The following is a 26,611-nucleotide window of genomic DNA, read 5'->3' as shown; positions in this document are numbered from 1 at the left end:
GCAGGAGGCGCTGTGAAGCGCTGGTGGGTGGGGCCCAGACCCAGAGGAAATGCAGGGTGCTGGGTGGCCTTAGGGAGGCAGCAGGCTCTGCGCCGCGCCACCGCAAGACACAGTGCTGGACGCACCTGGGCGCAGAGCGACCTCACGGTGGCAGGAGGCGCTGCAGAGTCGCGGCTGGCAGATCCTGGGGAATACACCTGGGCAGGTGGGGCCGGCCCCGAGGGGGCGGGGCTGGAGGGGCGGGACCCAGGCCCGGCCCACAAGAGACAGAGGCTGCGACGGCGGCGGGATGCTCTCGCTCTACGCCGAGCAGAATAGAGCGCACCCGGATCGCGCGCGCGCGAGCCCCAGACTCTCCGGAACTGAGCGAGGTGAGCCTAGAGCCAGGTCGGGTCGCACAAGTTTGGGGCTCCCAGGCACCGGAGCGGCGGCGGGCCCGGGTGGCTTCTCGGACACAGTCCCCGCGGTCGGCGCCGGAGCTGGCATCAGCCCGGGGCTGCCTCCCGGTGGCCGGGATGCTGGGACACCTTCCCAGGTCAATCCAGGTCCAGCCAGCTCTCTGGCGTCGTCTACGCCGTGGCCTGGGACACCGAGCTGGGGCGATAAGCATTTCTGAGCTACTCAGGAACAAGATCCAGGACTCCCGGAGTCCCGGGCTGCGCCTTGCCTTTCTCTCCCGGCAGCCCCTGTTCAGCCCCCTTTCCTGGCATTGGTGATACTAGACCGCGATTGTTCCCTTTACCTTCTGGAATGTTTTCAACACTTGAATCGGGTTGGGTTCTCTCCAGCGGCTTCAGCAGACTGACTTCTGCCACAGCACCGTTCGCGGTCGCTCTGCTCAGGGTAGGCAGGGGCTGTGCAGTCGCCGGGGAGGAGCTCGGGTCTCGCGCCTAGAACCTGAGACTTGGGGTCCCTTCCTGGGGCATGGGAGATAGGCGAGGTCGGGGGTGAGCCAGCGGGGCACGTAGAGAATGGCCGTCAAGAGTGGCCCCGGAATTTGGAAAAAAAAAAAAATCCTTTTGAGTCTTGCTATCTGTGTGGCTTTGGGCAAGTTATCTAATCACTCTGCACCTCAGTTTCCCCTCTCTGAAATGGGCACAGTACTTTACTTCATATAATTATGAGCATTAAATAGGTAATGTGTTAAAAGAGCTGCGTGGGATGGCTGGGAGAAGGAAAGGCTCAGTGTATGACAGCCGCTATTCTTGCTGTTGTTGCTATTGTTGTCATTATTATTACTATTTGAGGAGCAGCACAGCTAGTAGTTGAGTGTGGACTCCTGAGTTCAAATCCCAGCTCAGCCACTTTCTAGTGTGACCTTGGACAAACTAAACTTCTCAGGGTCTCCATTTCATTTGTATAATGGGGAGAATGAGGATGCCTACCTCAGAAATCTATTGTGGAAATGAACTGAAAAGTAAAGTACTGAAAAGTGAAGTAAAGTAAAGTACTTTAGAGAGTGAATGCTTGGTGTCAGCTCTGGGTTCTTCCCAAAGGCATCATGTTTTATCAAGTGGCACAACATAATAGTAACCACAACCTTGCTTTGCTTTGAAGTTGGAACACTGTTTGTGAGAACATTTATCTGTTTTGTGATGAGCCAGATGGGTTCCCTTCTTTTGCCGGTGGTTTCACTGACACGGGTGGCTGATTCACTGGGGTCAAGGTCAGTCCTGGAGAAGGAGCTGATGGGGCAGAGGAACCCCAGGGATTGTCTTCAGTGAGGAGAGTTAGAGACAGGAGCACCCAGAATCTGTGATTCTAAACATTCCCCCAGAAGAAAACCTTCCCTTGGGTTGCAGTCTTATTTCCTGTCGGAAATTAAACCTGGATCCAGATTTTAATTTTTAACTTTTAAAAAGATTTTCTTTATTTCTTTGTGTGTGAGAGAGTACAAATGAGGGGAGGGATGGAGGGACAAGCTCCCTGATGAGCATGGAGCCAAAGGCAGGGCTCAATCCCAGGACCCCAAGGTAATGACCTTAGCCAAAGGCAGATGCTTAACCAATTGAGCCACCCAGGCACCCCCGGACCCAGGTTTTTAAAACAAATAGACAAATGAACAAACTTGTTAATTTATTTGCTTTTGGATTGTAGAGAGAAAAGAGGTGGGGATGAGAAATATTTTCAATGATAAAATAAGTTACATTCCTCTTGCCAAGAGGCTAACAGCATAATTTTAAGGGTTGAGAAGGTTTTCTCCATCCCAGTAAGGTCATATGCATCTGGGAGGGGGCGCTGCTGGAGGGAGGTAGCTGCCTCTGGACATCTCTCCCTGGCCTCCCCCTCCCCCAGCACTCTTATTTCCTTTACACCATAAACCTGAAACCCACTAACATCATAAACTTGGAAGCCTCCCAGCTTTGCCTCCAGTTCTCAAATCTGGATAATATCCCATGGGGTCAGCATGGAGAAAAAGTAACTTGTGCAGTCCAGAACCCTGCCCAAAGAACTTGATGGAGCAAAGGTCCTTGTCCCAGACACAGGCCCTCTGGGGGCATGGGGCCCACCCTCCATATCCTACTCCAAATTAAGATCTACCCTACTTTGCCTCTGTCACCAATGGCAGGACAGGAGGCAGAGTTTCCGTATAACCCCTTCTCCCCCTTTACCAGGGCTCACAGCTGTCTGGAGGCAGTTACACTGACTGTCCAGAGTTTGGAAATGAAATAGCTCAGGATCCCCTCTTTTTCCCTCTTCCTTGGGGAGGGGGCTGCGCCCGGCACAACGCCAGGGCCCTCAGAAGCATATATGGTGGTGGAGAAGGCTGCAAGGTTCTAATCCAGTTCCTTCCCTTACCAGCAGTGTGCCCTTGTATGAACTACTCCACCTCTCTGAGCTTGTTGAAACACAAAATGAAATCTGCATAGATTATATGTCTATTTATAGAGAGAGACCGTATATATCTATGAGACTAGTGAGAGTTTATATATGATAACCATGAAAGGACTCTCCCTATATATAGACCATATATATATATATATATATATATATATATATATGGCCTACAATACACGTGTATTAGTTCGTTTCTAGAAAGAATGAGGTTGCATGTTGTGAAGTTTCTGTAACTGCAGTGCATCGTAGACGTTGATGGATGTGGTAATTTGCTTTCCATCACTTTCCCCCAAACAAAGCTGTTATTGAATCAAAGCGTATTCCCCTAATTAGTAATCCCTTAGAATCAAGGAAATATGGCACAATGCCTGGCAAATATTAAGTGGCCAAGAGCTGTGGGCTATTGTTTAGAAGGTGTTCTAGGAACACCAAAAGCTTGACTGTAAAGAGAAGAGGTCAAGCAGAAATGAAACAGAAACTCCACTCACAGGGAAAGCAGCGGGGGAAAGCCTGGAAAACACAGCTGGGTACCAACGGAAGAGGATCTAAGTTGGCTGCAGAGCCATTCTCTTGGCAGGTTGTATCTGTCAAAGAGAGTGCAGGGCGCTTGCTCGGCTAGACGCTGAGGGAGACACCAGGGGCAGGAATGCTGCCCTCAAGGGAGCAGGTTGAGGGAAGTGATAAGGTGGGGGGGGGTTGCTCTAAATGCGGGGGCACTGGTAAGAGTGGTACAGAGGTCCATGTGCGGTGCAGAGAGCTCCTGCTCCAGGCACACAGGGGAAAGGTTCTTCAAACCTGCCGGGTAATTCTCAGGTTTTTAAACCCCACCCATACCCCACAGGGCGTTGCAAGGGGAGGAGGCAGCCCTTTGGCAGTGGCCAAAAAACCAAATACCCAGGAAAAGGGGCCTGGGACCTCAGAATGAAGATTTGTCCAGCCCCCGGAGGGAAAAAGGAGGGCAGCCTCGGAGGGCACGTGTCACCCAGAGTCGGGCCTCCAGGCACCGCCCCGCCCATAGCGGGGAGGCGGAGGGGAGGGTCTCGCGCCGGGAGCTGGGAGCTCACCTGCTTTTCTTCTTCTCTCCAGCGTGCCTGCCCCTCCACATCCCATTCTCGCCATGGCTCCTGGAGAGAAGATCAAAGCCAAAATCAAGAAGAATCTGCCGGTGAGGGGGCCCCAGGCGCCTACGATCAAAGAGCTAATGCGGTGGTACTGTCTGAACACCAACACCCACGGCTGTCGCCGCATCGTGGTGTCCCGCGGCCGCCTGCGGCGCCTGCTCTGGATTCTGTTCACGCTCACCGCCGTGGCCCTTATCTTCTGGCAGTGTGCTCTCCTCGTGGCCTCCTTCTACACCGTCTCTGTCTCCATCAAAGTCCACTTCCAGAAGCTGGATTTTCCTGCTGTCACCATCTGCAACATCAACCCTTACAAGTAAGAGGCAGGAGCAGGGCCCTGGGGATGGGGGCCGCACCCTCTCCAAAGGTCACAGCCCCTCTCCAAGGTACTAGGCGCCAGCCAGGCCGCAGACATGCTTTTTAGAAATCTGAATTCCTTGCCAAACTTGGTAAACTCCCTCTCCTGGGTTCTAAATCTGTACCAAGTTTTCTATCAGCTGCTCCTGAGGAGGGACTAGTTCAGGATGTACAGGAGGAAGGCAGGAGTCAGTTTCACTTGGAGGCTGGGCCTGGAATGGGCTAGGCCTGTCCCCCAGCCCGGGCACCTGAGTGCGTGGGCACACAGGAGCACACACAGCCCCATTTAGCCATTTCCCGGGAGCCCTGTAAGCTTATACCTCACTCTCCCCAAAATGTGAGCGGGAGGCTGACTCAGAAGTGACACCCAGATGACTTCCGGAAGCATCTCAGCTGCCCCAAACCCTCATCTGAGGGAACCCAGCCCCACTAATTGAGATCACCGGGCTCTGCGCAGGATCAACCCTTGGTCCTGCCCTATTGTCTGCCATGGGGCCTGCTCTTAAATGGGTGACTGGAATCCTGCTCAGGATTATTGAAAACTGATCTGTGAGGCAGGTCTGAATCTGGCAGAATTTGTCCGAGCAGGTGTGGGTGTGGAGAGAAGGGAGGAGCAGGGGAGGAAGAGTATCAAAGGAAACCAACTGGGCAAAATCAAAATCAGGTCTAAGACTCATTCTCTACCTTACAGTCTTTTGGTCCCTCCCTCTCTTCCATCTGTCACTTATTCCATAATCAGACAAGTGGCCATGCAGTGTGCTAGAGTCGAGGCCATGGACCTGAACATCCCAACAGTCTTTGTTCTAATGGAGCTGAGTTGTAGTGGAGAAGCGAAATATTAACAAATATGATTCCACTAATAAACTTAATAGTGAATGTTTGCACACACACACACACACACACACACACGGGATAAACTCAGAATCTCAGCAACACTCCCATTTCACAGATGAGAAAACTGAGACACAAAGCCTAAAACAAATGGTCCAAGGTCACAAATCCAGGGCCAGGATGGGGAACTGAACCCCATGTAGTTTGGTTCTGGACTTCACACACTAGGTCACCATGCTGTGTCACCAAGTCAGAGAGCAAGGGGTAGAGAGAGGAGAGATGAGGGCAGTTAGGAGGGAGACCAGGACTATCTGTGTTATGAAAATTTAAAGATGGTGTTGTGCTTCACGCAGTCACGTCCTGTGTCATTCTTTTTGTTCTTGGGGGTTGTCAAGGTGATGGTTCTACCTCTTCCCCCTCCCAGCACTGATTCAAGGGGAATCTGTGGGCAGGGCCAAGTGAGCTCAGTGGATACAGAGCTTGTCCCCTGGACAGACCTCTGGTTAGCAGGTATTGTCTGCACTGTAATTGCCCTCCCTGTGGCTGGTTTATGGGAGGCACCTGATAGTCACCACTCCAGAAATGCTGGTTGGGGCAAACTCACCAACACACCCTGAGAGCAAGCAGATGGTAGTGGCAGAAATGCAGCCATAAGAAGTCACACAAGGGTCACCCGGGAGCCTGTCACCGTTTACTTAAGCCAACAGTCACTTTGGATGGGGCAAATCGTAAAAGCCTTGGTCTCTTTGGCCAAGGAGGCAGGGAGGAGTGGGCCCGGGGCTGTCACACATTGACGGGAAGCGGAGGGGAGAAGGGCCAGCACTCTGTCGGGGGAGCTTGCCCTTTCCCTGAAGCCTCCTCCCTGCCTTGGCAGGTACAGTGTGGTGCGGGACCTTCTAGCTGACCTGGAACAGGAGACCAGAGTGGCCTTGAAGACCCTGTATGGCTTTCCGGAGAATACGTCTCGAAGACGCCGAGAGGCAGAGTCCTGGAATTCGGATTGGGAGAGCACCCGGCCCAGATTCCTCAGACTGGTCCCACTGATGGCTTTCAGTCAGGATGAGACCGGCGAGGTCAGGGACTTCCTCACGGGGCGGAAGCGGAAGTTCAGCGGGCGCATCATTCACAAGGCTTCAGATGCCATGCACGTCCACGGGTCTAAGGAGGTGGTGGGATTCCAACTGGTGAGATGCACGTCCTCACAGCCCAGGGGCATGGGAGCGGCCAGAGATGGTGGGTCCAGGAAGGTTTCTCCTTTGCCACTGTCTTTGTGGTCCTGTCCAAAGAAATACAACCAGCTCAGGGTGAATTTTCTGCAAGGAACTGAAACTGACTCAGGCAATACTAAGCAGGGAAAAAAAAATGTCTTAGAAAGGGACCAGTAGCTCATGGAAGCCTCTCAAAGGACAGGAAGTAGCAAAGATCCGGGGATCTAGTTGGCAAGAAATGCTGGAGTCATTTCACATATGGCTCTGGATTAAATAAACTTCAATTATTTTCAAGCTTTTTGCTAATCCATCCATAAAGATGATTCAAGTCCCATCTTGGGACTCTGATTGGCCAAGTTTGGGTTGCCTAATGGCTAACAGAGGGTGAGGCATCATGGTGGACAGTCTCATCAGACTGTATCCAATAGGGGAAAGGACATTCCACCAAAACAAAAATTAGGGTGCAGACCCCTGAAGGAACAAAATAGACAACAAGGAGCGGAAATGGCCAATGATCCCTGTGGTACTTGCCTTTGTGAGGGGCCCTGAGGAAGCAACCTTTCACCAAAATCGAATTCCATTAGTGTTCCGGGCAAAGTCAACCCATCACCCTATCTCTCCATGACCCAGGCTCTTCTGTGGGATGAGATACCTCCTCTATAACTTAGAGAAGAGGTTTGCCAATTGAGAGACCCCGGGGCACCCTTACAATCCTGAAAAAAATGGCCCTTTCTCTTTCTTTTTTTTAAGGATTTTTAAATTTTTATTTATTTGACACAGAGAGAGCGAGCAAGAGAGGGAACACAAGCAGGGGGAGTGGGAGAGGGAGAAGCAGACCCTCCACTGAACAGAAAGCCTGATGTGGGGATCGATCCAAGGACCCTGGGGATCATGACCTGAGCTGAAGGCACCTGCTTTAACAGCTGAGCCACCCAGGCGCCCCTGGCCCTTTCTCTTAATCACTGAGCCTTTTCAAAGTCTTCCTGGGTATTTTCCTGAGATACCCACTCCGTCATCCCTGAGAGCCAGATCAGGCATTTGAGAATTTCCAAGCTCTGTGTGACGAGAACATTTGAAACATACTACCGTCTCCCTATAAGGCTCTCATTATTTTATATTTCAAATGTTGGTCCTCCCACCTACTCTCTGAGGTTGGGAAGGATGATGTTTTAGCCAACATCTGGCAAGTGCAATAATGGAGCCGTAACGCCTTGCCCAAGATCCTGCAGAGAAATCATGCTGGAGTCTGGGCAAGCATCCAGATTTCTAGACTGCTGACCTAATAGGAAATGGCTAGAGGTGTGTGGGAGGTCAGTAGCAATAATCAGCTGTGGCCTCGCTATCTGGAGATGCTAAAGAAACTGGTTTTTCTTCTTATCTGGTAAGCAGTCACAGGAAGTCATGACCATGAGACTCTGTCCTGCTCTCAGCCCCTTCTTGGTCCTTGAGGCCGATCTCTCTCAGCCCCTGGAAGTAAGAGGAAGCCCATCCTTGCTTCAGGCGCCCTTCCCACTCGCCCCGAGTGTCTGGTCTAGAGTCCCAGTTCCTCATCCTCACCGACCTGCGGAAGGCACGTGCTGGTGCCGATGGCTTCAGCCCACTCTTGTCTCTTCTTCACAGTGCTCAAATGACACGTCCCACTGTGCCCTCTACACCTTCAGCTCAGGCGTCAATGCCATCCAGGAGTGGTACAAGCTCCACTACATGAACATCATGGCTCAGGTCCCTCTGGAGAAGAAGATCAACATGAGCTACTCTGCCGAGGAGCTGCTGGTTACCTGCCTGTTTGACGGGGTGTCTTGCGATGCCAGGTCAGGAAAGGGGTCTGCTCCCTCCGCTTTGAGCCCCAGGCCTGCACCTGTAGCTCCGCAGGGGCGGGCCTGGGAGTGGAAGACACTCTTCTCACTGTCCCTGTCCTTTGGAAAACAGCTGACGTGGGAGCCAGGCTCTAGAGTCAGTGAGGAAGATAGAGATGGCACAGAGTCAAAATATCCTTGAATTCATTAAATGACTCATAAACATTTTTAAAATTTTTTATACACTATTTATTTATTTATTTATTTATTTGACAGAGAGAGAGAGAGAGAGAGATTACAAGTAGGCAAAGAAGCAGGCAGAGAGAGAAAGAGAGAGAGCAGCAGGCTCCCCGCTGAGCAGAGAGCCTGATGTGGGCCTCGATCCCAGGACCCTGGGATCATGACCTGAGCCAAAGGCAGAGGCTTAACCCACTGAGCCACCCAGGCGCCCCTGGAGACATATCTTGAAGAAGTTGCTGTGGCTGATATCGAAGAGGCTACTGCCTATGTTCTCCTCTAAGATTCTGATGGATTCCTGTTTCACGTTGAGGTCTTTTATCCATTTTGACTTTATCTTTGTGTATGGTGTAAGAGAATGGTTGAGTTTCATTCTTCTACATATAGCTGTCCAGTTTTCCCAACACCATTTATTGAAGAGACTGTCTTTTTTCCACTGTATATTTTTTCCTGTTTTGTCAAAGATTATTTGACCATAGAGTTGAGGGTCCATATCTGGGCTCTCTACTCTGTTCCACTGGTCTATGTGTCTGTTTTTATGCCGGTACCATGCTGTCTTGGTGATCACAGCTTTGTAGTAAAGCTTGAAACAAGGGGAGATGGAGAGGAGAAGGGAGTTGAGGGAAATTGGAAGGGGAGGTGAACCGTGAGAGACTATGGACTCTGAAAAACAATCTGAGGGTTTTTTTTTTTTAAGATTTTATTTATTTATTTGACAGACAGAGATCACAAGTAGGTAGAGAGGCAGGCAGAGAGAGAGAGAAGAGGAAGCAGGCTCCCTGCGGAGCAGACAGCCCGATGTGGGGCTCGATCCCAGGACCCTGGGATCATGACCTGAGCCGAAGGCAGAGGCTTTAACCCACTGAGCCACCCAGGCGCCCCCAATCTGAGGGTTTTGAAGGGGCAGGGGCTGGGAGGTTGGGGGAACCAGGTGGTAGGTATTAGAGAGGGCACGGATTGCATGGAGCACTGGGTGTGGTGCAAAAACAATGTATACTGTTATGCTGAAAAGAAATTTAAAAAAATTTAAATTAAATTAAAAAAAGAGAGAGAGAGGAAGAAGGGTCTACGTCCGGATGGGTGAGCTCTCTCAGCTTTCTGCTTTGAAGTTAACACTCAGACCCCTGGTGGTGACTGAGCAGGGATGGGACATTCTAGAGTGTTCCTGCCTTTCCAGAAGGCTTACTTCATTCTATGTAAACACTAAGGCTTTCTATATGCAAGTAGCTATATTGGTCCTTTTGAAGCTGAGTGACTGGAATCATGTTCGCCTGAGGGTTGGGTTCTAAAGCCAACGGGTGATGTGCTTCCTTCTCCGGAGGTCATTTCCCGGTATTGGAATGGAAAAAATGGTCAAGTGTTGGCTGAGAAATTCACAAGCCGAGGAATGCAAGAGCAGACAAATGGCACAAGGAGTGCAGCCTCAAGATGGAGACAGAGATGAGAGGATTGAGAGGGAGAACAGAGCAGAGAATAGTCCCACATCGGTATGGTGGTGGTGGGCTTTGTCTGTGGCTTGTCAGAACGAAAGGTGGAGAAAGTAAGACATTTTCCACTGCCCATAAAAGAGAGCTGGCCCCATAAGCACGGCCCATCCAGCCTTCAGCTCAGACGCTTGAGGGGCGGCCCCACCACAGCTGCTTCTGACCCATATTTTTCCTTATAGGAACTTCACGCTTTTCCACCATCCAATGTATGGGAATTGCTACACGTTCAACAACAGAGAGAACGAGACTATCCTCAGCACGTCCATGGGGGGCAGCGAATATGGTAAGGAAATCTGCGCGAACAGTGAGCACACCAGCAGCAAGACAGCAAGGCTCCGTCTGGCCAGAAACCAGGGACAGCACTTCCCCACTTGCCGCAGCATTTCCATCAGCGTCCATGCTGGCTCCTTCTTTCTCAATGTCTATTTTCCTTTCTGATGTCTCCTCTTTACTTGCGAGAGAGAGAGAGAGAGAGAGAGAGCGCAGCAGTGACATCACTGCGGTAAAACCACTGTGGTTTGAGCTTGGAGCTGGAACGAGTATCGCAGCGGAGGCAGCTTTCAGATGGACTTGAACCCAGATATGCAGAGCAGGAGATGAGGGAGGCAAACACACCTTTACCTTGGTTGAGATAATGCAGTTCTGCACCTCACCGTGTGGCCCCGTGCAAGTGACTGTACGTCATCTGCAAAGTGGGCATCGTAATAACATGCCTGCTCTGAGGCTATCGGGAGGACTTCCTGTGTGTAGCGCTCCCAGTAAGTCCCGGAACACACTGGATGAGTCTGCCCAGGCTGCGTAACAAAATATCACAGGCTGAGAGGCCTGAAAAGCACACATTCATGTTCTCTCGGTTCTGGAGGCAAGGGGCCCAGGGTCAAGATGCTGGTGAATCTGGTTTCTGGTGAGAGCTCTCTTCCTGGCTCGCAGATGGCTGCATTCCTGCTGTGTCCTCACCTGGCCTTTCCTCTGTGGCAGAGAGAGAGGGAGTGCTGGTGTCTCCTCCTATTCCCATAAGGACACCAGTCCTAAGGGATCCTGGCTCGCCTTATGACTCCATTTAACCTTAATTACCTCCCTAAAGGCCCTACCCCCAATTCTGTCTCATTACGGGATAGGATTTCAACATACGGATTTAGAGGGAGGGGAACACACATGAAACACACAACAAATGCTGGTTGTGATCGTCATTCCTACTGTTGGTAGTGTTATGACTATTACCACCCAGCCCCGGTAATACCATGACGACCTCTAGCCCTGCCACCAACCCCACTCAGCTACTGTGACTGCTGAAGGGCAGGCAGGGACAGATGGGCCTGGCTTACCTGCAAGAGGAATTTGTGCAAAGTCCTAAGCAAATCGAACATGATGTGGTACACAGATGCACTCCCACAAGGAAAGGCAAGGCTCTGTCATGGAGGAAAACAGTGTGTGGATGCCTGGCCTTTGCGTCTGTGTGGTCTGTATTCTTACCAAGACTGCAAGACACTGTCACTCAGGACACGTACTCTGGTGGGAAGGAGGAGTCTGAGAACTGGGAGCTAAGAGTTGCAGAGTCCTGGCTCTGCTACCTATCTGCTGTGTGACCTTGAGAAAATCACTTGACTGCTCTGGGCTTCAGTTCCTTTATTTGCAAATGGAAGAAGTCAGAATGAACTCTCAAAGTTTTCTTTTTCCTTTCTTTTCTTCCGTTCTTTTTTTTTTTTAAGATTTTGCTTATTAAAAAATATTTTGTTTATTCATTTGAGGGAGAGAGAGAGCACAAGCAGGGGGAGCAGCAGAGGGAGAGGGAGAAGCAGGCTCCCTGCTGAGCAGGGAGCCCGATGCGGGGCTCGGTTTCAGGACCCTGAGATCATGACCTGAGCTGAAGGCAGACGCTTAACCGCCTGAGCCACCCAGGCGCCCCCTGAACTCTCAAAGTTTTCTATTTTCAATCCATATAGGTCCTGCTCATTTGCTCAGTCATTGACCAAACATTTATTGAGTACCTGCTGTATGCTAGGTCCTTTTCCAGGCGTCAGAGACACTGCAGTGTCCCTGCTTCCAGGGAGCTTGAATTACAGTGGGTAGAGACAAAGAACAAATGAATGAACAAACACAGAGATATTTTCTGCTTATAAATCCTAATGAGGGCAATAAGGAAAATCAAGGAATGAAAGGGAAGGGGGTGCTGGGGTCAGGATGGGGGTTTATTTCAAATAAGGAGGCATGTGTGACAAGAGTTGGTCAGGGGTGAGAAGATCCATAGAAGAGCATTTGGGGCACTAACAAGTACGAAAACCCTGAGGAAATGAATTTGATGTGCTCTAGAAGCTCTAGAAGTCCAGTGTGCCAGGAGCCTCTTGAGAGAGCAGGGTGGGGGATGGGGGGAAACAGAGGCAGGGCTGATCACTGTAGGCGTGACAGCCACAGTCAGGTTTATGGATTTTATTCCATGGGATTCCCACGTATCCAATGAGATGCCACTGAAGGGTTTCAGGCAAGGGAGTGACCTGATCTGATTTCCAATTTTACTTTTACAAAAATTTGAAAAGATTTATTTATCTGTCTGAGAGAGAGAGAGACAGAAGGGCAGAGGGAGAGAAAGTCTCAAGCAGACTCCATGCTGAGCTCAGAGCCCAACGCCGGGCTCGATCTCCTGACCCTGAGATCATGACCCGAGCTGAAACCAAGAGTCAGATGCCCAACTGACTGTGCCATCCAATTTTCCAAGATCCCTTCGGCTGCTGGGTGCAAGGGTAGGAACCAGAATAGGGAGAGAAGTTAGACCAGTGATCAGATAGCCCATTAGTGCTTTTCTATAAGGATTTCAGCAGCCACAGCCCTGCACGTCCCTTTGGATACTGTGCAGAATGCCCCATCTCAAAGGACCACGAGGAGCTGCACATCTTGGGCAGGGTCGCAGCTCCTTTACTGCTCAGCAGAACTGTGGCAGTGACACTGTTTGGGGGGACACAGCAGTGAGCAAGTTGGGCACCAGCCCTCCAACCCGTCTTCTCCACGAAGCTTCCGGTCTAGCCCTGTGTACCTTCTGTGTGTTGAAAATGCCTGCGTCTTGATTTGGAGCCTCCCAGAGCAGCTGGAGAGGTAGGCTCCCGCTGGGGAACGTTTACCAAGCCTTTGACCACAGTGGTCTTTTGTCTTCCCAGGGCTTCAGGTCATCTTGTACATAAATGAAGAGGAGTACAACCCCTTCCTGGTGTCCTCCAGTGGGGCTAAGGTGATTGTCCACCGACAGGATGAATACCCCTTCGTCGAGGATGTGGGGACAGAGATCGAGCCTGCCATGGCCACTTCCATAGGGATGCACCTGGTAAGGGAATGATGTTCTGACTTCTGTAAAGGTGGCAAGGAGAACAGACCTCTTTTCCCAAGGATAACCAATAAGGTACAGCTTATGGAAAAGTGTGCTGGTTTCAAGAGGAAGCAGGGTCCTGGATTTGCTAATAGGTCCCACAGTCGTCATTCCAGCAGTTCTCCTGAAGGCTGTTTTTGTATCTCCTGCATGGTTAACGAGGCCACAGGATGCCATTCTGGGAAAGAACTGAAGGAACCTTGCTTGTTGCAAAGACAGACACTAGCAGTTATGGAAACTGTGCTGGGAGCAAAGCATCAGACACTATATTTGTCACTCATATAAATAGAGCAGATGAACACCTTTCTTTCTGGGCCACCTAACTGTGTATGAGGCATGTAAACCACTCCTTATTGGCTAATGGGAAGTCACTGGGCCATCGGAGCTCTGTTTAGCCAATCATACTTCCATCAGTTTCACCTCATTCATCAAGAACCTCTTTCTCCCTCAACTCTTTGACATTCTCTGACCTCAGTGGGTGCCAAAAACACTCATAACCTGTCAACAGAAGCACATCGGGGCTGTAGACTCAAATCCCTGAGTCAATGATGCCCAATAGGAACAGAAGGGCAAGGCGAGGGGCGTGCCCTGGACACTCCACTAATGCAGACTTCCTGTTTGAAGGACTGAGGTCTTTTTACACCAGTAACTCTCCACCTTTTGTCTTCATCCCTTGCAAATCTGTCCTCCAGAGCCATGGTTTCCAAACATGATTGATTGTCAGACTCAGATCCACTGAATCAGAGTCTCTGAGAGACGAGCCCAGGTTTTGTGTTTTTACCAAAAATCTGATTGTTCAATTTTCAATTGTTCAAGTGACTATTCAAGACGCAGAAAACCCGGGAACCTCAGCTTCAGAAAGCTGAGTAGTTCAACATGAGAGGAGAAGTAAAGTGTGTCTTCCTAAGGGAAGGTAAAGCTAGAATGAGAAAAGCTTTAGCACAGCCATAAACGACAGCTTCGTACTAGGTTATAAAGTGGTATAGTGAGCATGGGGCTCACCATCCATTATTTATCCACTCAACAAGCATTTTCTGAGTGTCTTCATATGCTGGACGCTGGGACCATATCAGAGCGTAAGACACTCACTGTCTTGTCGGAGCTTAGAGTCTAGCAGAGAGGATCGATCACAAACAAAAAATTGCACAAGTGATTAATTATAATCATCATCTGTGCTACCAAGGAGAAATGCAGGATGCAGGAGAATCTATCGTGGGGCTGGCTGACCTAGGGCTTCCAATGGGGGGAAATGGCAAGTTTAAGGAGTGCTTTCCAAAGGAAATAATATTTAAGTGGAGACAGCTGAAATGATGAACTGAGTACATGGTGATAGTCCAGAGGAAATCTTTGGCTTCTGTGTCCCCATCAAGTGGGACAATCCTGGACAAGAGAAACAATCAAGATGGTTACCTGGAACCTGGAGGCTCTCGGGAGGCACATTCCAATGTGGGAGGTTTGTTTCAAGATGGGAAGTGTTGTGTACCAACCTGGATTGTGGGAATACAGATTGCTCCTCCCCCCACAAATAATCTTGAGCCCCAAGCTATGAAACTGCGCTTGGAAAGACTTTAGGGTACCACTTAAGGATCTGGGTCATTGATTGTTCTCTTCACCAAGATTGCAAAACTCTCAAATCAGAATAGTGAACATTTTCACCCAACATTGCCCACACAGTTTTACCTGCACCTTGAACAAGGACTTGGGATTTGCAGTACATCCTATCCTTTAAGAAATTTTTATTACCTATCCTTTTGCCCTCTCGTTCCTTTCTACCCCTTACAGTGTCTGCAGGCTTGGGGGAGAGGATCAAGAGCTTGGAGAAGAATAAGAACTGAGGAATTCTGTCCTCTGATTTCCTTCTCTGAGCTTAGAAACACCCACCACTTTGTTAAGCAAACATTTTCTTAAATAACAGTGGGTAAACAAAGACAGGGGTGGGTTTTCTGCTATACCTAATTTGAGATGTAGAAAACCAAAGTGAAAGAGCAGGGTCAGTCAGCTCTCCTTTTGATTTACGAGCATTTGGAACAACAAAAAGTATTCTTAGGGATTATTAAGAGGTCAACACGGGGTTACTAAGAATAAGTCCAAACAAACTAGACTTCCTTCCTTCCTTATTTATTTTGTTTACTTATTTTTCTCAATAGGCATGTTAAGCTGGTAGACGCAATCAGTTGGTTAAAAATTTTCCTTCATTTAGTGAGGGACTGTGTGTCCAAAGCACTGGAAATTCAGAGATGAATACAACAGAATACCTGCCTTTAGAGATCTTATCTTTAAGACCACAGGACTTTGCAATACAGTGACCAGCTCCGTGGGAACAGAGACATTCTGACTCGTTACCAGGCTCAGTTCTTAGAACATAGTAGATGCTCTGTAACTACTGTTGGATGGGTGGATGGATGTATGGACGGTTGTACAGATGGTGGGGAGCTGCTGAAGCTGGAGGTTTCCTAGCTGATAGATCCTTGAAGGACAAGTGTCAGGCAAGTAGTTTCAGGAAGGGCTAATGAAAGCAAAGGGCAAAGCAGTGATAAAGGAGTCACAGGAAGTATTTTAAGCTGAATAGTGATACTTTCCGAGAAATCTCTTTGGTTGAAGTGTAGTCAAGATAAAGTAATCGAAATACTGGAGGCAGCATCTTTTTTTTTTTTTTTAAAGATTTTATTTATTTATTTGAGAGAGAGACAGTGAGAGAGAACATGAGCGAAGAGAAGGTCAGAGGGGGAAGCAGACTCCCCATGGAGCTGGGAGCTCGATGCAGGACTCGATCCCAGGACTCCAGGATCATGACCTGAGCCGAAGGCAGTCGTCCAACCAACTGAGCCACCCAGGCGTCCCTGGAGGCAGCGTCTTTACATAATTCCAGAAAGAAGTGGTAAGGCCTTAGCTGAGGCAGTGGCTATAGGGACAAGCATAAATGAATGGAGGCATGGAGGCAAGAGGGCTTGACAGCCAAGGTCAGCAAGGAAAGGCCTCACTAAGAGGGAAGTTAGATTGATGTTTAGGTTTTGGCTTGGGCAGTGGGAGGGGATGGAGGTGCTGGGCTCAGAATTAGGGAATGCAAGAGAAAGGGATAAGTTTGTGGGGGAAGATGACCCCTTCCGTTTGGGACATACCCAAGTTGTTGGGCCTTTGGGGAATCGGCGTGAAAATGTCCAGAAATGCTATGAACCTGGAGCTCAGGAGAAAAATGGAGGTGGGGGTTGGGGTGGGCATCTAGCATAACTCTAGACTTGGAAATAAATGCTGTCACCCAAGACCCGAGACAAAATATAAATGCGTAAGGGCTGAGCAGAAAGAAAATGGAGAAATAGAAGCAGAGAATGAGAAGCAGAAGCCAGAAAGAATGGTTGCCAGATAAATCAAAGAAGAGAGTTTCAAGGAAAGTGTGAACCAACGTGCCAAATGCAGCTGAAAGGTCGGTCAAGAGAAAGGGCAAAAGGTGCTGTATGGGTTTGGCAACCAAGAGATCACCGGCGGGTTTTGCCACAGCAGTTTTCAGCAGAAGTGGAACAGAAACCAAAGTACAACGAGCCGGATCATGAATGGGAGATGAGGAAGTGGGCAAGGGCAGACAGCTCACCTGGCTGGTGGTGTGCAGCCAGGTCTTGGAGAGAGCGCGGACTTCACTACTACTGCAAACCCTACTGTTCATTTTTATCTCAAAACGCACACACACCTCTTTTCGCAAGTATATGCATAACAGGGCTTAAGTGCCCAGCTTTGTACAATGGTTGTGTAATCTCAATGTCTTAGTTACCTCATCTGTGAAATGGGGATGAAAATATTAATGTGACTTTATAGGCTAATGAAAATTCAATGAGTTGGTTTACATGAAGCGCTTGGAAGAGTGCTTTGTATGTAGTAAGCGTTCCAAAAATACTGGCTGTCACTGTACTTTTTTATTTTTAAGAAAAGAAATGTGACAGAAAGGAAAAATAAGTTTGAAGCGGAAAGAGTAGTTAGGAAAGTTTTTCTTATCCTTGGTGACACTTTCCTTCTTTATGAGACCTTGCTTTCTTCCATATATGTAGAAAAAGTGCTAGTTGTTTGCCGTATGTGTTGCAAATACCTTTCCCAGTTTGTGCTTTCCTTTCACTTTTCTTTATGCTCCGGTTTCACATGCAAACATTTCAAATGTTTACATAGTCAAAATCTTCGTCTTCTTTAGTCTTTATGCTTTTTGAGGCTTTTTCTTCCTTGAGATCATATACTGAATTGAGTTACCTTCCAGTTATTTTATTATTTCAATTAATACTTTAATCCACTGGAATGTTTTTTCTGCAGTACGTGAAGTAGAGATAGAAATCACTACTTCCTCCAAAGAGTCAACAGTAGTCCTAACTTCATATATTGAGTCATTATTTTTCTTTTCTCCATTGATTAAAAGTATAAACTTTGCCATGCACAAATAAATCTTATAATTTATTACAATATAAAAACAGGACAGAAAAAGAGAGTTAAACCACCCATAATTCCATCTAGGACATCATGCTGCCATCTGGCCTTTTCCCTGGCACAGCTCATACCTATAAAGAAGTGAGCGGAGGGGCACCTGGGTGGCCCAGACAGTTAAGTGTCTGACTTTGGCTCAGGTCATGATCTCAGGGTCCTGGAATCGACCCCGCTGAGCGGGGAGTCTGCTTGTCCCTCTGCCACCCGCGCCCCCATGCTCTCTTTCTTTCTCTCTCTCAAATAAATTAATGAAATCTAAGAAGCTGAGGATTCCTGTGCAAATGCCGGCCTCCCCCAGGATTCCAAGAAGGAAGCAGATAAGATCTGGTTTGATAAAAATGGGCCCGGTTGCTCACACATATACTCACAGAGACTTAATCACGCCTACATACACCCATGTGTGCATGCACACACACACGTCTCACACGTACACATGTATGCACCGACACACAGGTGGGCTCACACAGATATACACAAAACTTGCATCTGTTCACATACATATATACCCATTCTCATTTCTGTGTCCCCAGGGGTCAGGGACAGATCAGCAATTCTGAAAAACTGATGGTGGAGGGGAGAGAGAAGGGAAAGGAGGGCGGGAGGGAGAGAAAAAGAAAGCCAGAGAGGGAGGGCTGGAGTGCCCGCCCAACCCGCCTCCCCTCCCCACCCCGCCCTCCGTGCTTTAGGAAGCAACCTGAATACCCCATGGGCTCTGAGTTCAATAAGCTCCTTACAGTGAACTCAAAAGCATGAAAGTCAAAAGATGATTTCTCACGATCAGTTTTCTGCAAGTGGCCCATGGGCTGGTCCTCAAAGTAGACAGAGCTCTGGCCACCTTTGCCAGCTGCGGCCTCTCCAAGTAGACAGACCCTGTCACTTAGATGTCAGGGTCTTGTACTCCCTGCCCCATGCCCGCCCAGGCAGGTAGAGCCTATGGTCACCGCCACACACTGGGCTCTGGGACAGCTCGGCAGGACTCGGGGGCTTGAAGGAACATCTGCCCAGTGAGCCTGAAGCTTGGGGGAAGCTCAGGGTGGCACTGAGTTGAAGTGCCCTCCAGGGAAGCCACAGTCAGCACCTTCGCACCCCAGAGCCCAGCCTACCCTGGCATGTTCTAGAGACTCTAAATTTGTTAGCCATCCAGCTAGTGGAGAAATGAAATAAGTCTGTTTATTTTGTACCGACAAGGAAAGATACTCCCTCTATTGTTAGTGAGAAGGCAAAGGGAATGTATGAGAACGTATCTGCCTGTCCACTTGTCTCTGTATCTGAGATCAGGTCTACTCCTAGGAAAGACAGGAGACCACACGGTTGCTTTCCCCTTTGCTTCTGTTGCTTAAATGTTTTAAAATGGGCACCGGTCATCGCCCTTGAGGTCCCTGCAGTTAATTGAGGGAGGCTAATGGTCACCAGATGCATGACAATACAAACAGAAGGAGATTACAGTTACTTGAGATGTCTACATTTTCCACCTAGCTCAAACTCCTTGATTCCCCCCCCCCCCCCCCCCCGCTAATTATCTTTCTGACTATCTGGTCACTCTGGAGCAGAAAAAAAGATTTTCTTTCCTCCAACAAATCTGCCATCAATTTCCCCTTTTCTCCCATTCTCAGAAAACAAAACAAAACAAAAACAAACAAACAAAAACCAAGGAACGTGGCTATAAACTGGTCACAATTAATATTCAATTAGCATTGCCCCTTGGGAGACATTCTTCTTCTTCTTTTTTTTTTTTAATTGGCATGTCTGGATTGTTCATTTGCAGTGACAAATATTAAGCTAGAGCCAAACTTAGTAAACCATGGTAAAATAGTATTTCATAAGGGTTTTTTTTTAAGATTTATTTATTTGACAGAGAGAGATCACAAGTAGGCAGAGAGGCAGGCAGAGAGAGAGGAGGAAGCAGGCTCCCTGCCAAGCAGAGAGCCTGATGTGGGACTCGATCCCAGGACCCTGAAATCATGACCTGAGCCGAAGGCAGAGGCTTAACCCACTGAGCCACCCAGATGCCCTTCATAAGGTTTTTGAACTGTGAGTCACGATTCTTTCACCTCCTGTGATCAGGGTATCATTCCATTCTATGAGGCATTCCTTGGCCCACTCTAAGAAAGTCAATTTTTCCAAGTCAGCTTCTGGGACCAGAACACAAGAGGATAGGAAATGGGTCCTTCCCTAGGAGGAGAATCCCACAAAGCCGACAGCCACAGCTCGTCTTTTTTTCCCTCTCCTGCGCCCTCCCAGTGGATTCTCTAATGCCCTTTTTTTTTTTTTTAATCCAAATCCAAATCCAGATTTCTCAGCCCGACATAGGAGGCTGCCATGACTTGGCCTTGGCCTCCCCCTCCGGCTTCATCTTTCTCATGTTGCCTTCCAGCCACCCTGGTCCTACCCTCCATCAGCCTTTGCTGTTGCTTCTGCCTTATCCCCTTCCTCCACTTCTTAGCAAATCCAGCTCTTTCCTGCCATTCTTTGCTGAGCCAGCATGTCCCTTTCTCAAAGGCATCTTCCTCAATCACTCTGGGGAAGACTGTGCCTTCCCCCCAAGCCCTCCAGTCCCTCTTCCCAGTTCGATCACTGGCCGTAATTATCCAAAATTATCTTATGCATTTATTTGCCTTTTGGCTGTCTGTCTACCCCACTGGAAAGTCAGCTGCACGAGGGCAGGGATCTTGTCTCTGCGGATCGTTGTTGAGTCCACAGTGCCTAGAATAGCCCCAGACACCTCTCAGGTGCTCAAGAAATATTTGTTAAATGAATGACTAAATGCTCAGCTCCCAGGGGTTCCCCCACCTGGGTCCTGGAGCAGGGTAAGACTGACTGAATGTGTGCTGCTGTGATTCCAGACGGAGTCCTTCAAGCTGAGCGAACCCTACAGCCAGTGCACGGAGGACGGGAGCGACGTGCCCATCAGTAATATCTACAACGCGGCATATTCCCTCCAGGTATGGGCGGGAGGGGGCACGCAGCCCTGGGCTGTGGCTTGGACACAGGAGACGGTTATCTATAGGCTGGGGTGTGTCCGGGACCAGGAACTCTGGTGATAATTCCTGGGGTTCATCCAAAGACCTCAAGAACAAACAACACCAGTTGGTTCCAGTCCTCTTCAATCCGTCCCTAACCAGAGCTGAATTGATTGAGGTTTGCGTGGAACACAATGTGCAGCCGAGACAGACCTGCTTCCTAAATAGGTCTTGGTAGGTGAGGGACGGGAGAGAAGCAGTCTGGGAGAAGTGTTGGCTGAGAGGTCAGGAGCCTGGTTTCTGGGCCCCTCATGCCCCTCGTTCGCTGATGTCCTCGGACAAGTGATGTCATTGTCAGCAATCACCGGGGGAGGTAGGTTTGGGTCTGGGACTATGAACTGGCAGCTCCCAGGCCCCTTCCAGGCCACACACCTAGTTTTCTTCTGGCCTGGATGGTGTTTAAAAGTCAGGGAATTTCATAAGAAAACCCAGATTTCCAGCTTCTCTTTAAAAACAAGATCTGGCAACATCAGGCCCATAGCCGTGCAGTGTAAACAGTGGGCGGAGCTGCCCCCCCCCCCCCCGCCTCCCCGCCTCACCCCCCATTCAAGGACGCACGTGTTCTCATTCCCCCTAGTCCCCACCAGCCCCTAGTGTATTACCTCTGTCACTGGTCCCTGAAAGCATTTGGGCTTGCGACCCCGAGTGCGATCATCCGTTATGCCTTCTCTTACAATTCTGGGAGTCTGCAGTCCCCCTCCTCCTGGGATGCTCACAGTTAATGAAAATCACCCCCAGGAGAAAAAAAAAGAGTGGGTATTCCTACGTCCTGAGTCCTCTAGCTTACCTCGGAGCTGAGCGTGGTAGTAATGCTAAGTGAAAAGAGACTGTTAGTCAAAGAATGTCTACTTATAATAGAAATGCAATCAAACTGACTTCAAGACCAAAAGGAAAGGTCAACTCATTGGAAAGACACTCCTGGATAATATTTAGTGAGAGGCTACCATGTACCAACGCCTTACATATGGCAACGCGTTTCGTGCTCACAACAACCTCGTGAAGTAGGTACCGCTATACTTACTTCAACAGTGAAGAAACCAGAGCATCAGAGAAGTTAAGGAACTTGCCTGAGGTCACACAGCTGGGGTGTGGCAAATCTGGGATTTGGACAGGAGTAGCCTGCTTGCAGAGTCCTCCCCCGAGCTTGTGGGAGTTTATGATCCCTAAGGATCCAGCGTGGAAGGACTGGATGAGAACAGAAAAGTTAGGGACTCTGTTTCTCTCTGTTTCTTGGCTTCTGCTCTGATGTCCCCCACTCCCTTGTGTCAGCGCTCAAGTGACTGAGAAAGGACCACCCCAGACCTGGCCCCAGCTCAACCTGTTCTCCCACCCCTCGGTTAATCTGAACGCTCGCTTTTCTACCTCGGTCCCTTTGACTCCAGGGCCACCCCTGGCCTGGTCCCCTGTGCCACAAGGGGCACAATTATGCGGTCCGCCAAGGCTGCGGGAAGCCGGGCGCCTGGATGCGGGTTGTGCAGGGAGGGAGCTCTCGGGCATCCATGCGCAAGGAGGTGAAGGGAACCCCTGGGTCTTGTCTTTCAGATCTGCCTTCACTCGTGCTTCCAGACGAAGATGGTGGAGAAATGTGGGTGCGCACAGTACAACCAGCCTCCGCCTCCAGCAGCCAACTACTGCAACTACCAGCAGCACCCCAACTGGAGTGAGTGAGACCCGCCGCCGCAGGAGGGGGGTCCCCCCAGCCTCGGCACCAGCCTGTGTAGGGCCTTTTGCAGGTGGGAGGTACTGAGAGAGAGATCAGAAGCAGGGTTTTATTCCTGTCCTCAAGCCTGGCCTGAATTCCACTCTCTGATTAAAGACCAACGGTTGAACCCCAGCCTGTGCCGAGAGGCTGGCCACCTCTGTCAGCTCCAAGAGGCAGGAACCACAGATGGCACCCTTTCATAGAACAGATAACTGAGGCTCAGGGTGGTTAAGCAATTTGTCCAAGGTCACACAGCCAGGGAGTAACAGAGTGAGACTCAAAGCCAGTACTGCTGACCCGGCAACATACGTCTTTAAGTATTCCGTCTCTCGACATGACGGAGCAGCATTTGTCTCCAGAGAACCAGTGTTTGTAGCAAAGGGGAGGAGAAATCACTACAAGGAGACTCTGAGGGCCCCATGGGTGACCCCCCTGGAAAAGTGCAGTGGCCCCGAAGCTCATACTGCTCTCTGCCTTGTCCCCCAGTGTACTGCTATTATGAGCTGCACCAAGCCTTTGTCCGGGAGGAGCTGGGCTGCCAGGCCGTGTGCCGGGAAGCCTGCAGGTGAGTGGGCCTGGCAGCACGGAGCACCCAGGGCTGGGCCGGGCTGGGCCACCCACACTCACTCTGTGCCCCTTCCCGCTTAGCTTTAAGGAGTGGACACTGACCACCAGTCTGGCACAGTGGCCATCCGTGGTTTCCGAGGTAAGTTATGCTGCCCTGTCTTTACCCTCACATCCTCAGCCCGGAGCCTGATGTCCTGCCTAGGTCCTCTGGCCTAGGGTAGTGGGGGAGGGGAATGCACAGGGGAGGCTGAGAGGGGAGGCACAGGGGCTGGCCCTGGGCTCTCTAGACATCCCCAGATTCCCAGGTCATTCCTTCTTTCTCTATCACAGAAATGGTTGCTACCCGTTCTCACTTGGGACCAAGGCCAGCAAATAAAGAAAAAACTCAACAAGTAAGCAGACCCCCACCCTGTTTCTTCTGCCTCTGCTGGCCCTGGGCCCCAGCCTCCCCACCTGCTTCCTCACTGCCAAACCCTCTCTTGTTCATTCACTCATTCCTTTATTCAACAACTATCGATCAAACTCGTGTCCAGAGCCAGGCCCTGCGCTAGGCCTGGGGCTCTCAAAGGCTTTGACCAGAACCCGCAGTATGAAGACGGTTTTCTACCGAATATATATATGAGATAAAAGTCTCATGGAACAGCACTTCCTTATGATTTGCCAAGCACTCGGGCTGATCTTCAGGCACTGCAAGCTGGTGTAGCCAACCCAGCTGTTTATGTCCATCCCAGTGACCATGGCACCATTCGGAATGATTAGTGCTCATATCAGTTGACAAAGAGTTTGAACATCTCTGTGGCTGCGATTGGTATTTCTTATCCTATTTTGCTTTGTCAAAGGCACTGGTCATGGCCTAGGAAATTGATTTCATGGCTTCCTGACATATCTTGACCCAGCTGGAAAAACACTTCTCAGAGCTATGCAGCTCCTGATCCCACTTAAATTTTCCATATCAACATTCACTTCCAAGAGAGCTTTAGCAAAAATCAGCCAGGCCAGAGTTCAGGGAGCCCAGGGGATGGAGACAAAGGTGTGAGATAGGGTGTATGTGACCCCGAATCTCTCTGGGCCCTTCTCATCTCCACAGGGCCCAGTACCAGGCCTGGCCCCCGTGGAGGTCAGGCTAGCCTCCAACAGTTACTGAATATCCACTAGGTGCCAGGTGCTGTGTGCGGTGTTGGGGGTGACAAGATGACTGAGCAGACAGGGTGCTTACGGTCTAGTCATAAAGATAGACTTTAGCCAAGCCACTGCAGACTCTCAAGCCAAGCATTGCAAGCCACTGACCCCTAGACCAAAGCCAGCTCCAGAAAAGAAACCTGTTACTTCTGGCTTTCCTTGAAAGATAAGAAGTTCTGGAAATAGAAAACCTCCGTTCTTCCTAGCACTGAAGAGCTGTTTCCAGTTTGCCACAATCCTAGCAGGAGGCCATTCAGTACAGCGGCTAACGGCATGGACTTTGAAGCCAGATTCATCCAGGTCTGAATACTGGATCTGCCAATGACCAGCAGTGCGCTCTTGGCCACATTACTTAACCAACCTGGGTCTTGGGTTCCACATCTATAAAATGTGGGGACAATGAAAACAGAGCTACATGGGGTTGCTGTGAGCATCAAACAAGTGAATTTACGTAAGATGCTTGGAAAGGTGGGTGGCAACACAGGAAGTGTCCATTAAAGGCTGGCTGTCATTACGGTCATTATTATTTCCTTATACCCAGCCTAGCTCACTCGTGGACATTGCCTGTGTGTCCCTTGTACATATTTGAGATTGCATCAAACAATCGCAACGTCAAGGTTTAATGAAGAGCACGGTGCTAGGGGAGCATAGCTGGGTGGACTGACTTAGTCTGGAGGGTAGGAAATGGTTCTAGAGGGAATGGATGGCCTGAACAACCAGGCCCAGCTGGAGATGTGCTCTAGGGTACAGAAAGAGCCCTGGGGGGCCAGGGACCCCCAGGGAGCTCAGGGCCTGGGCTGTGCTGGGGTCTGTCCAGGAGGGAGAGAGTCACACTAAAGCGTTGGTCATCTGGTAGAATGCAAAGGCACCTGACTCACCTTGGCTCTGCTTGTTGGAATTTCTGCAGGACAGATTTGGCCAAACTCTTGATATTCTACAAAGACCTGAACCAGCGATCCATCATGGAGAGTCCCGCCAACAGTGTGAGTAGCTTCCTTCTGGAACCTGTCCGGGGTCTGCAAACGTGCCCATCTGCCCAGATCCAGTCTGCTGGTGATCCAGTCTGAGCTGCTAGGGCCACCATAGGCCAGCCAGGCCTGGGATTAGTGCAGGCAAGAGGAAGAGGGGACAGAAAGCCCTCCAAACCCATTCAGGGCCAGGACTCGCCAGGAGCTCCCTTGGGAATCGGGGGTCCCTGCATGAGAACAACTTGGGAGGAGGGACACTCTTCACAATATGGCTTGGCCTCCCTTGCAGATCGAGATGCTTCTGTCCAACTTCGGGGGCCAGCTGGGCCTGTGGATGAGCTGCTCTGTCGTCTGTGTCATTGAGATCATTGAGGTCTTCTTCATCGACTCCTTCTCTATCATTGCCCGCCACCAGTGGCAGAAGGCCAAGGATTGGTGGGCCAGGAGGCACGCGCCCCCCGGCCCTCAGGGCCAGGACAACCCAGGCCTCGATATAGACGACGACCTGCCCACTTTCACCTCCGCGTTGCGCCTGCCTCCAGCCCCAGGGACCCAGGTGCCAGGCACACCGCCTCCCAGATACAATACCTTGCGTTTGGAGAGGGCCTTCTCCGACCAGCTCTCAGATACCCAGATACCAGCTGAGTCCTGAGGCAAGGAGGTGAAGAAAGATGTAGCTAGGAGCCCCGGCCATGGTCTGAGAACTTAGACCCTGTCTCCTGCACATGGAGGGGACCCTTGGCACCCGCTCTGGGCTTTTCAAAGACAATGACTAAAAGTCTCCTTTGACCAACAACATGGGGCCTGGGTGTGTGCAGCGACCCCCTGGACCCTGCCCAGCCACCCTCACAGCCGTCCAGGGCGAGAAAGATCCAGCTGCCCAAACCCCTCGCACATCTGCTCCAGAGAGAGATGGGGGTCGAGGAAATGGTGCCTGGCCAGCCGAAGGCCAGGAGGAAGCCTGACAGAAATTTCACCAGGTCTTGAGAGAGAGAGAGACTCCTCCAAAGCCGCAAGCCAGGAGTTTCACCCACTCCTCTGGCCTGGGCTGGGGACCAGCCTTACGACGACCTGAAGTAACAAGGGCGGACAGCCACTGCCTAGTGCCAAAGTCAGGAAGAAGCACCAGCCCCGGCGCTGGGGCTATTTGCTGATAAACTGTTCTTAGTCTCTGACATTGGGGCAAGGTCTCTCCTCTGTGCCCTCAGGCAGGGAGCTGGCCCGAGGTCCTTGGAGTGTGTGGCGGTGAGTGTAGTGGGGGGAGGCCTGAGGGCATGACGAGCTCCTCACTCTGGGAGCATGGGTCGGGCCACGTTCTGAGCAGCTAAGCCAGTGCCCCGGGCCCATTATCCAAGCACAGAAAGGCCCATGAAAGGGCCTTGCTGGACACCCCTGTCCAGCAGTGGCCCAAGGTGCAAAGGATCATTGGATAACTCGTCGTAGCCTCTCTTCCTCCCAGGCAGCCCAACCCACCCCCTCACAGCCTGCCC

At 50.3% G+C, this 26,611-nt stretch overlaps 1 protein-coding gene across 1 annotated transcript; it reads left to right on the top strand.

The window, feature by feature from the left end:
• Positions 1–320: 320 nt before the first annotated feature.
• On the top strand, positions 321–26,065 carry SCNN1G (sodium channel epithelial 1 subunit gamma). Its single transcript, XM_032843985.1, has 13 exons — positions 321–371; positions 3,925–4,272; positions 6,019–6,328; positions 7,973–8,163; positions 10,052–10,155; positions 13,022–13,185; positions 20,529–20,627; positions 22,248–22,365; positions 22,894–22,972; positions 23,056–23,113; positions 23,305–23,366; positions 25,061–25,136; positions 25,411–26,065. Exons 2-13 carry the CDS (start codon positions 3,956–3,958, stop codon positions 25,771–25,773), a joined length of 1,941 nt encoding a protein of 646 aa, XP_032699876.1. The 5' UTR covers positions 321–371; positions 3,925–3,955; the 3' UTR covers positions 25,774–26,065.
• The last annotated feature ends 546 nt before the right edge of the window (positions 26,066–26,611 follow it).

The sequence above is a fragment of the Lontra canadensis genome, unplaced genomic scaffold (genome assembly GCF_010015895.1).
Source record: "Lontra canadensis isolate GAN:19392208 unplaced genomic scaffold, GSC_riverotter_1.0 scaffold146, whole genome shotgun sequence".
NCBI classification, from domain to species: Eukaryota; Metazoa; Chordata; class Mammalia; order Carnivora; family Mustelidae; genus Lontra; species Lontra canadensis.
Note: the sequence above shows the minus strand (reverse complement) of the source record. Positions and strands in the feature narration are given on the sequence as shown.

Excerpts from the sequence above, each read along its gene's own strand:
- SCNN1G (XM_032843985.1), top strand. The coding sequence starts at position 3,956 with ATGGCTCCTGGAGAGAAGATCAAAGCCAAAATCAAGAAGAATCTGCCG. Across the intron at positions 10,156-13,021 it reads CATGGGGGGCAGCGAATATG|GGCTTCAGGTCATCTTGTAC; the intron begins GTAAGGAAATCT and ends TTGTCTTCCCAG. Across the intron at positions 23,367-25,060 it reads ATAAAGAAAAAACTCAACAA|GACAGATTTGGCCAAACTCT; the intron begins GTAAGCAGACCC and ends GAATTTCTGCAG.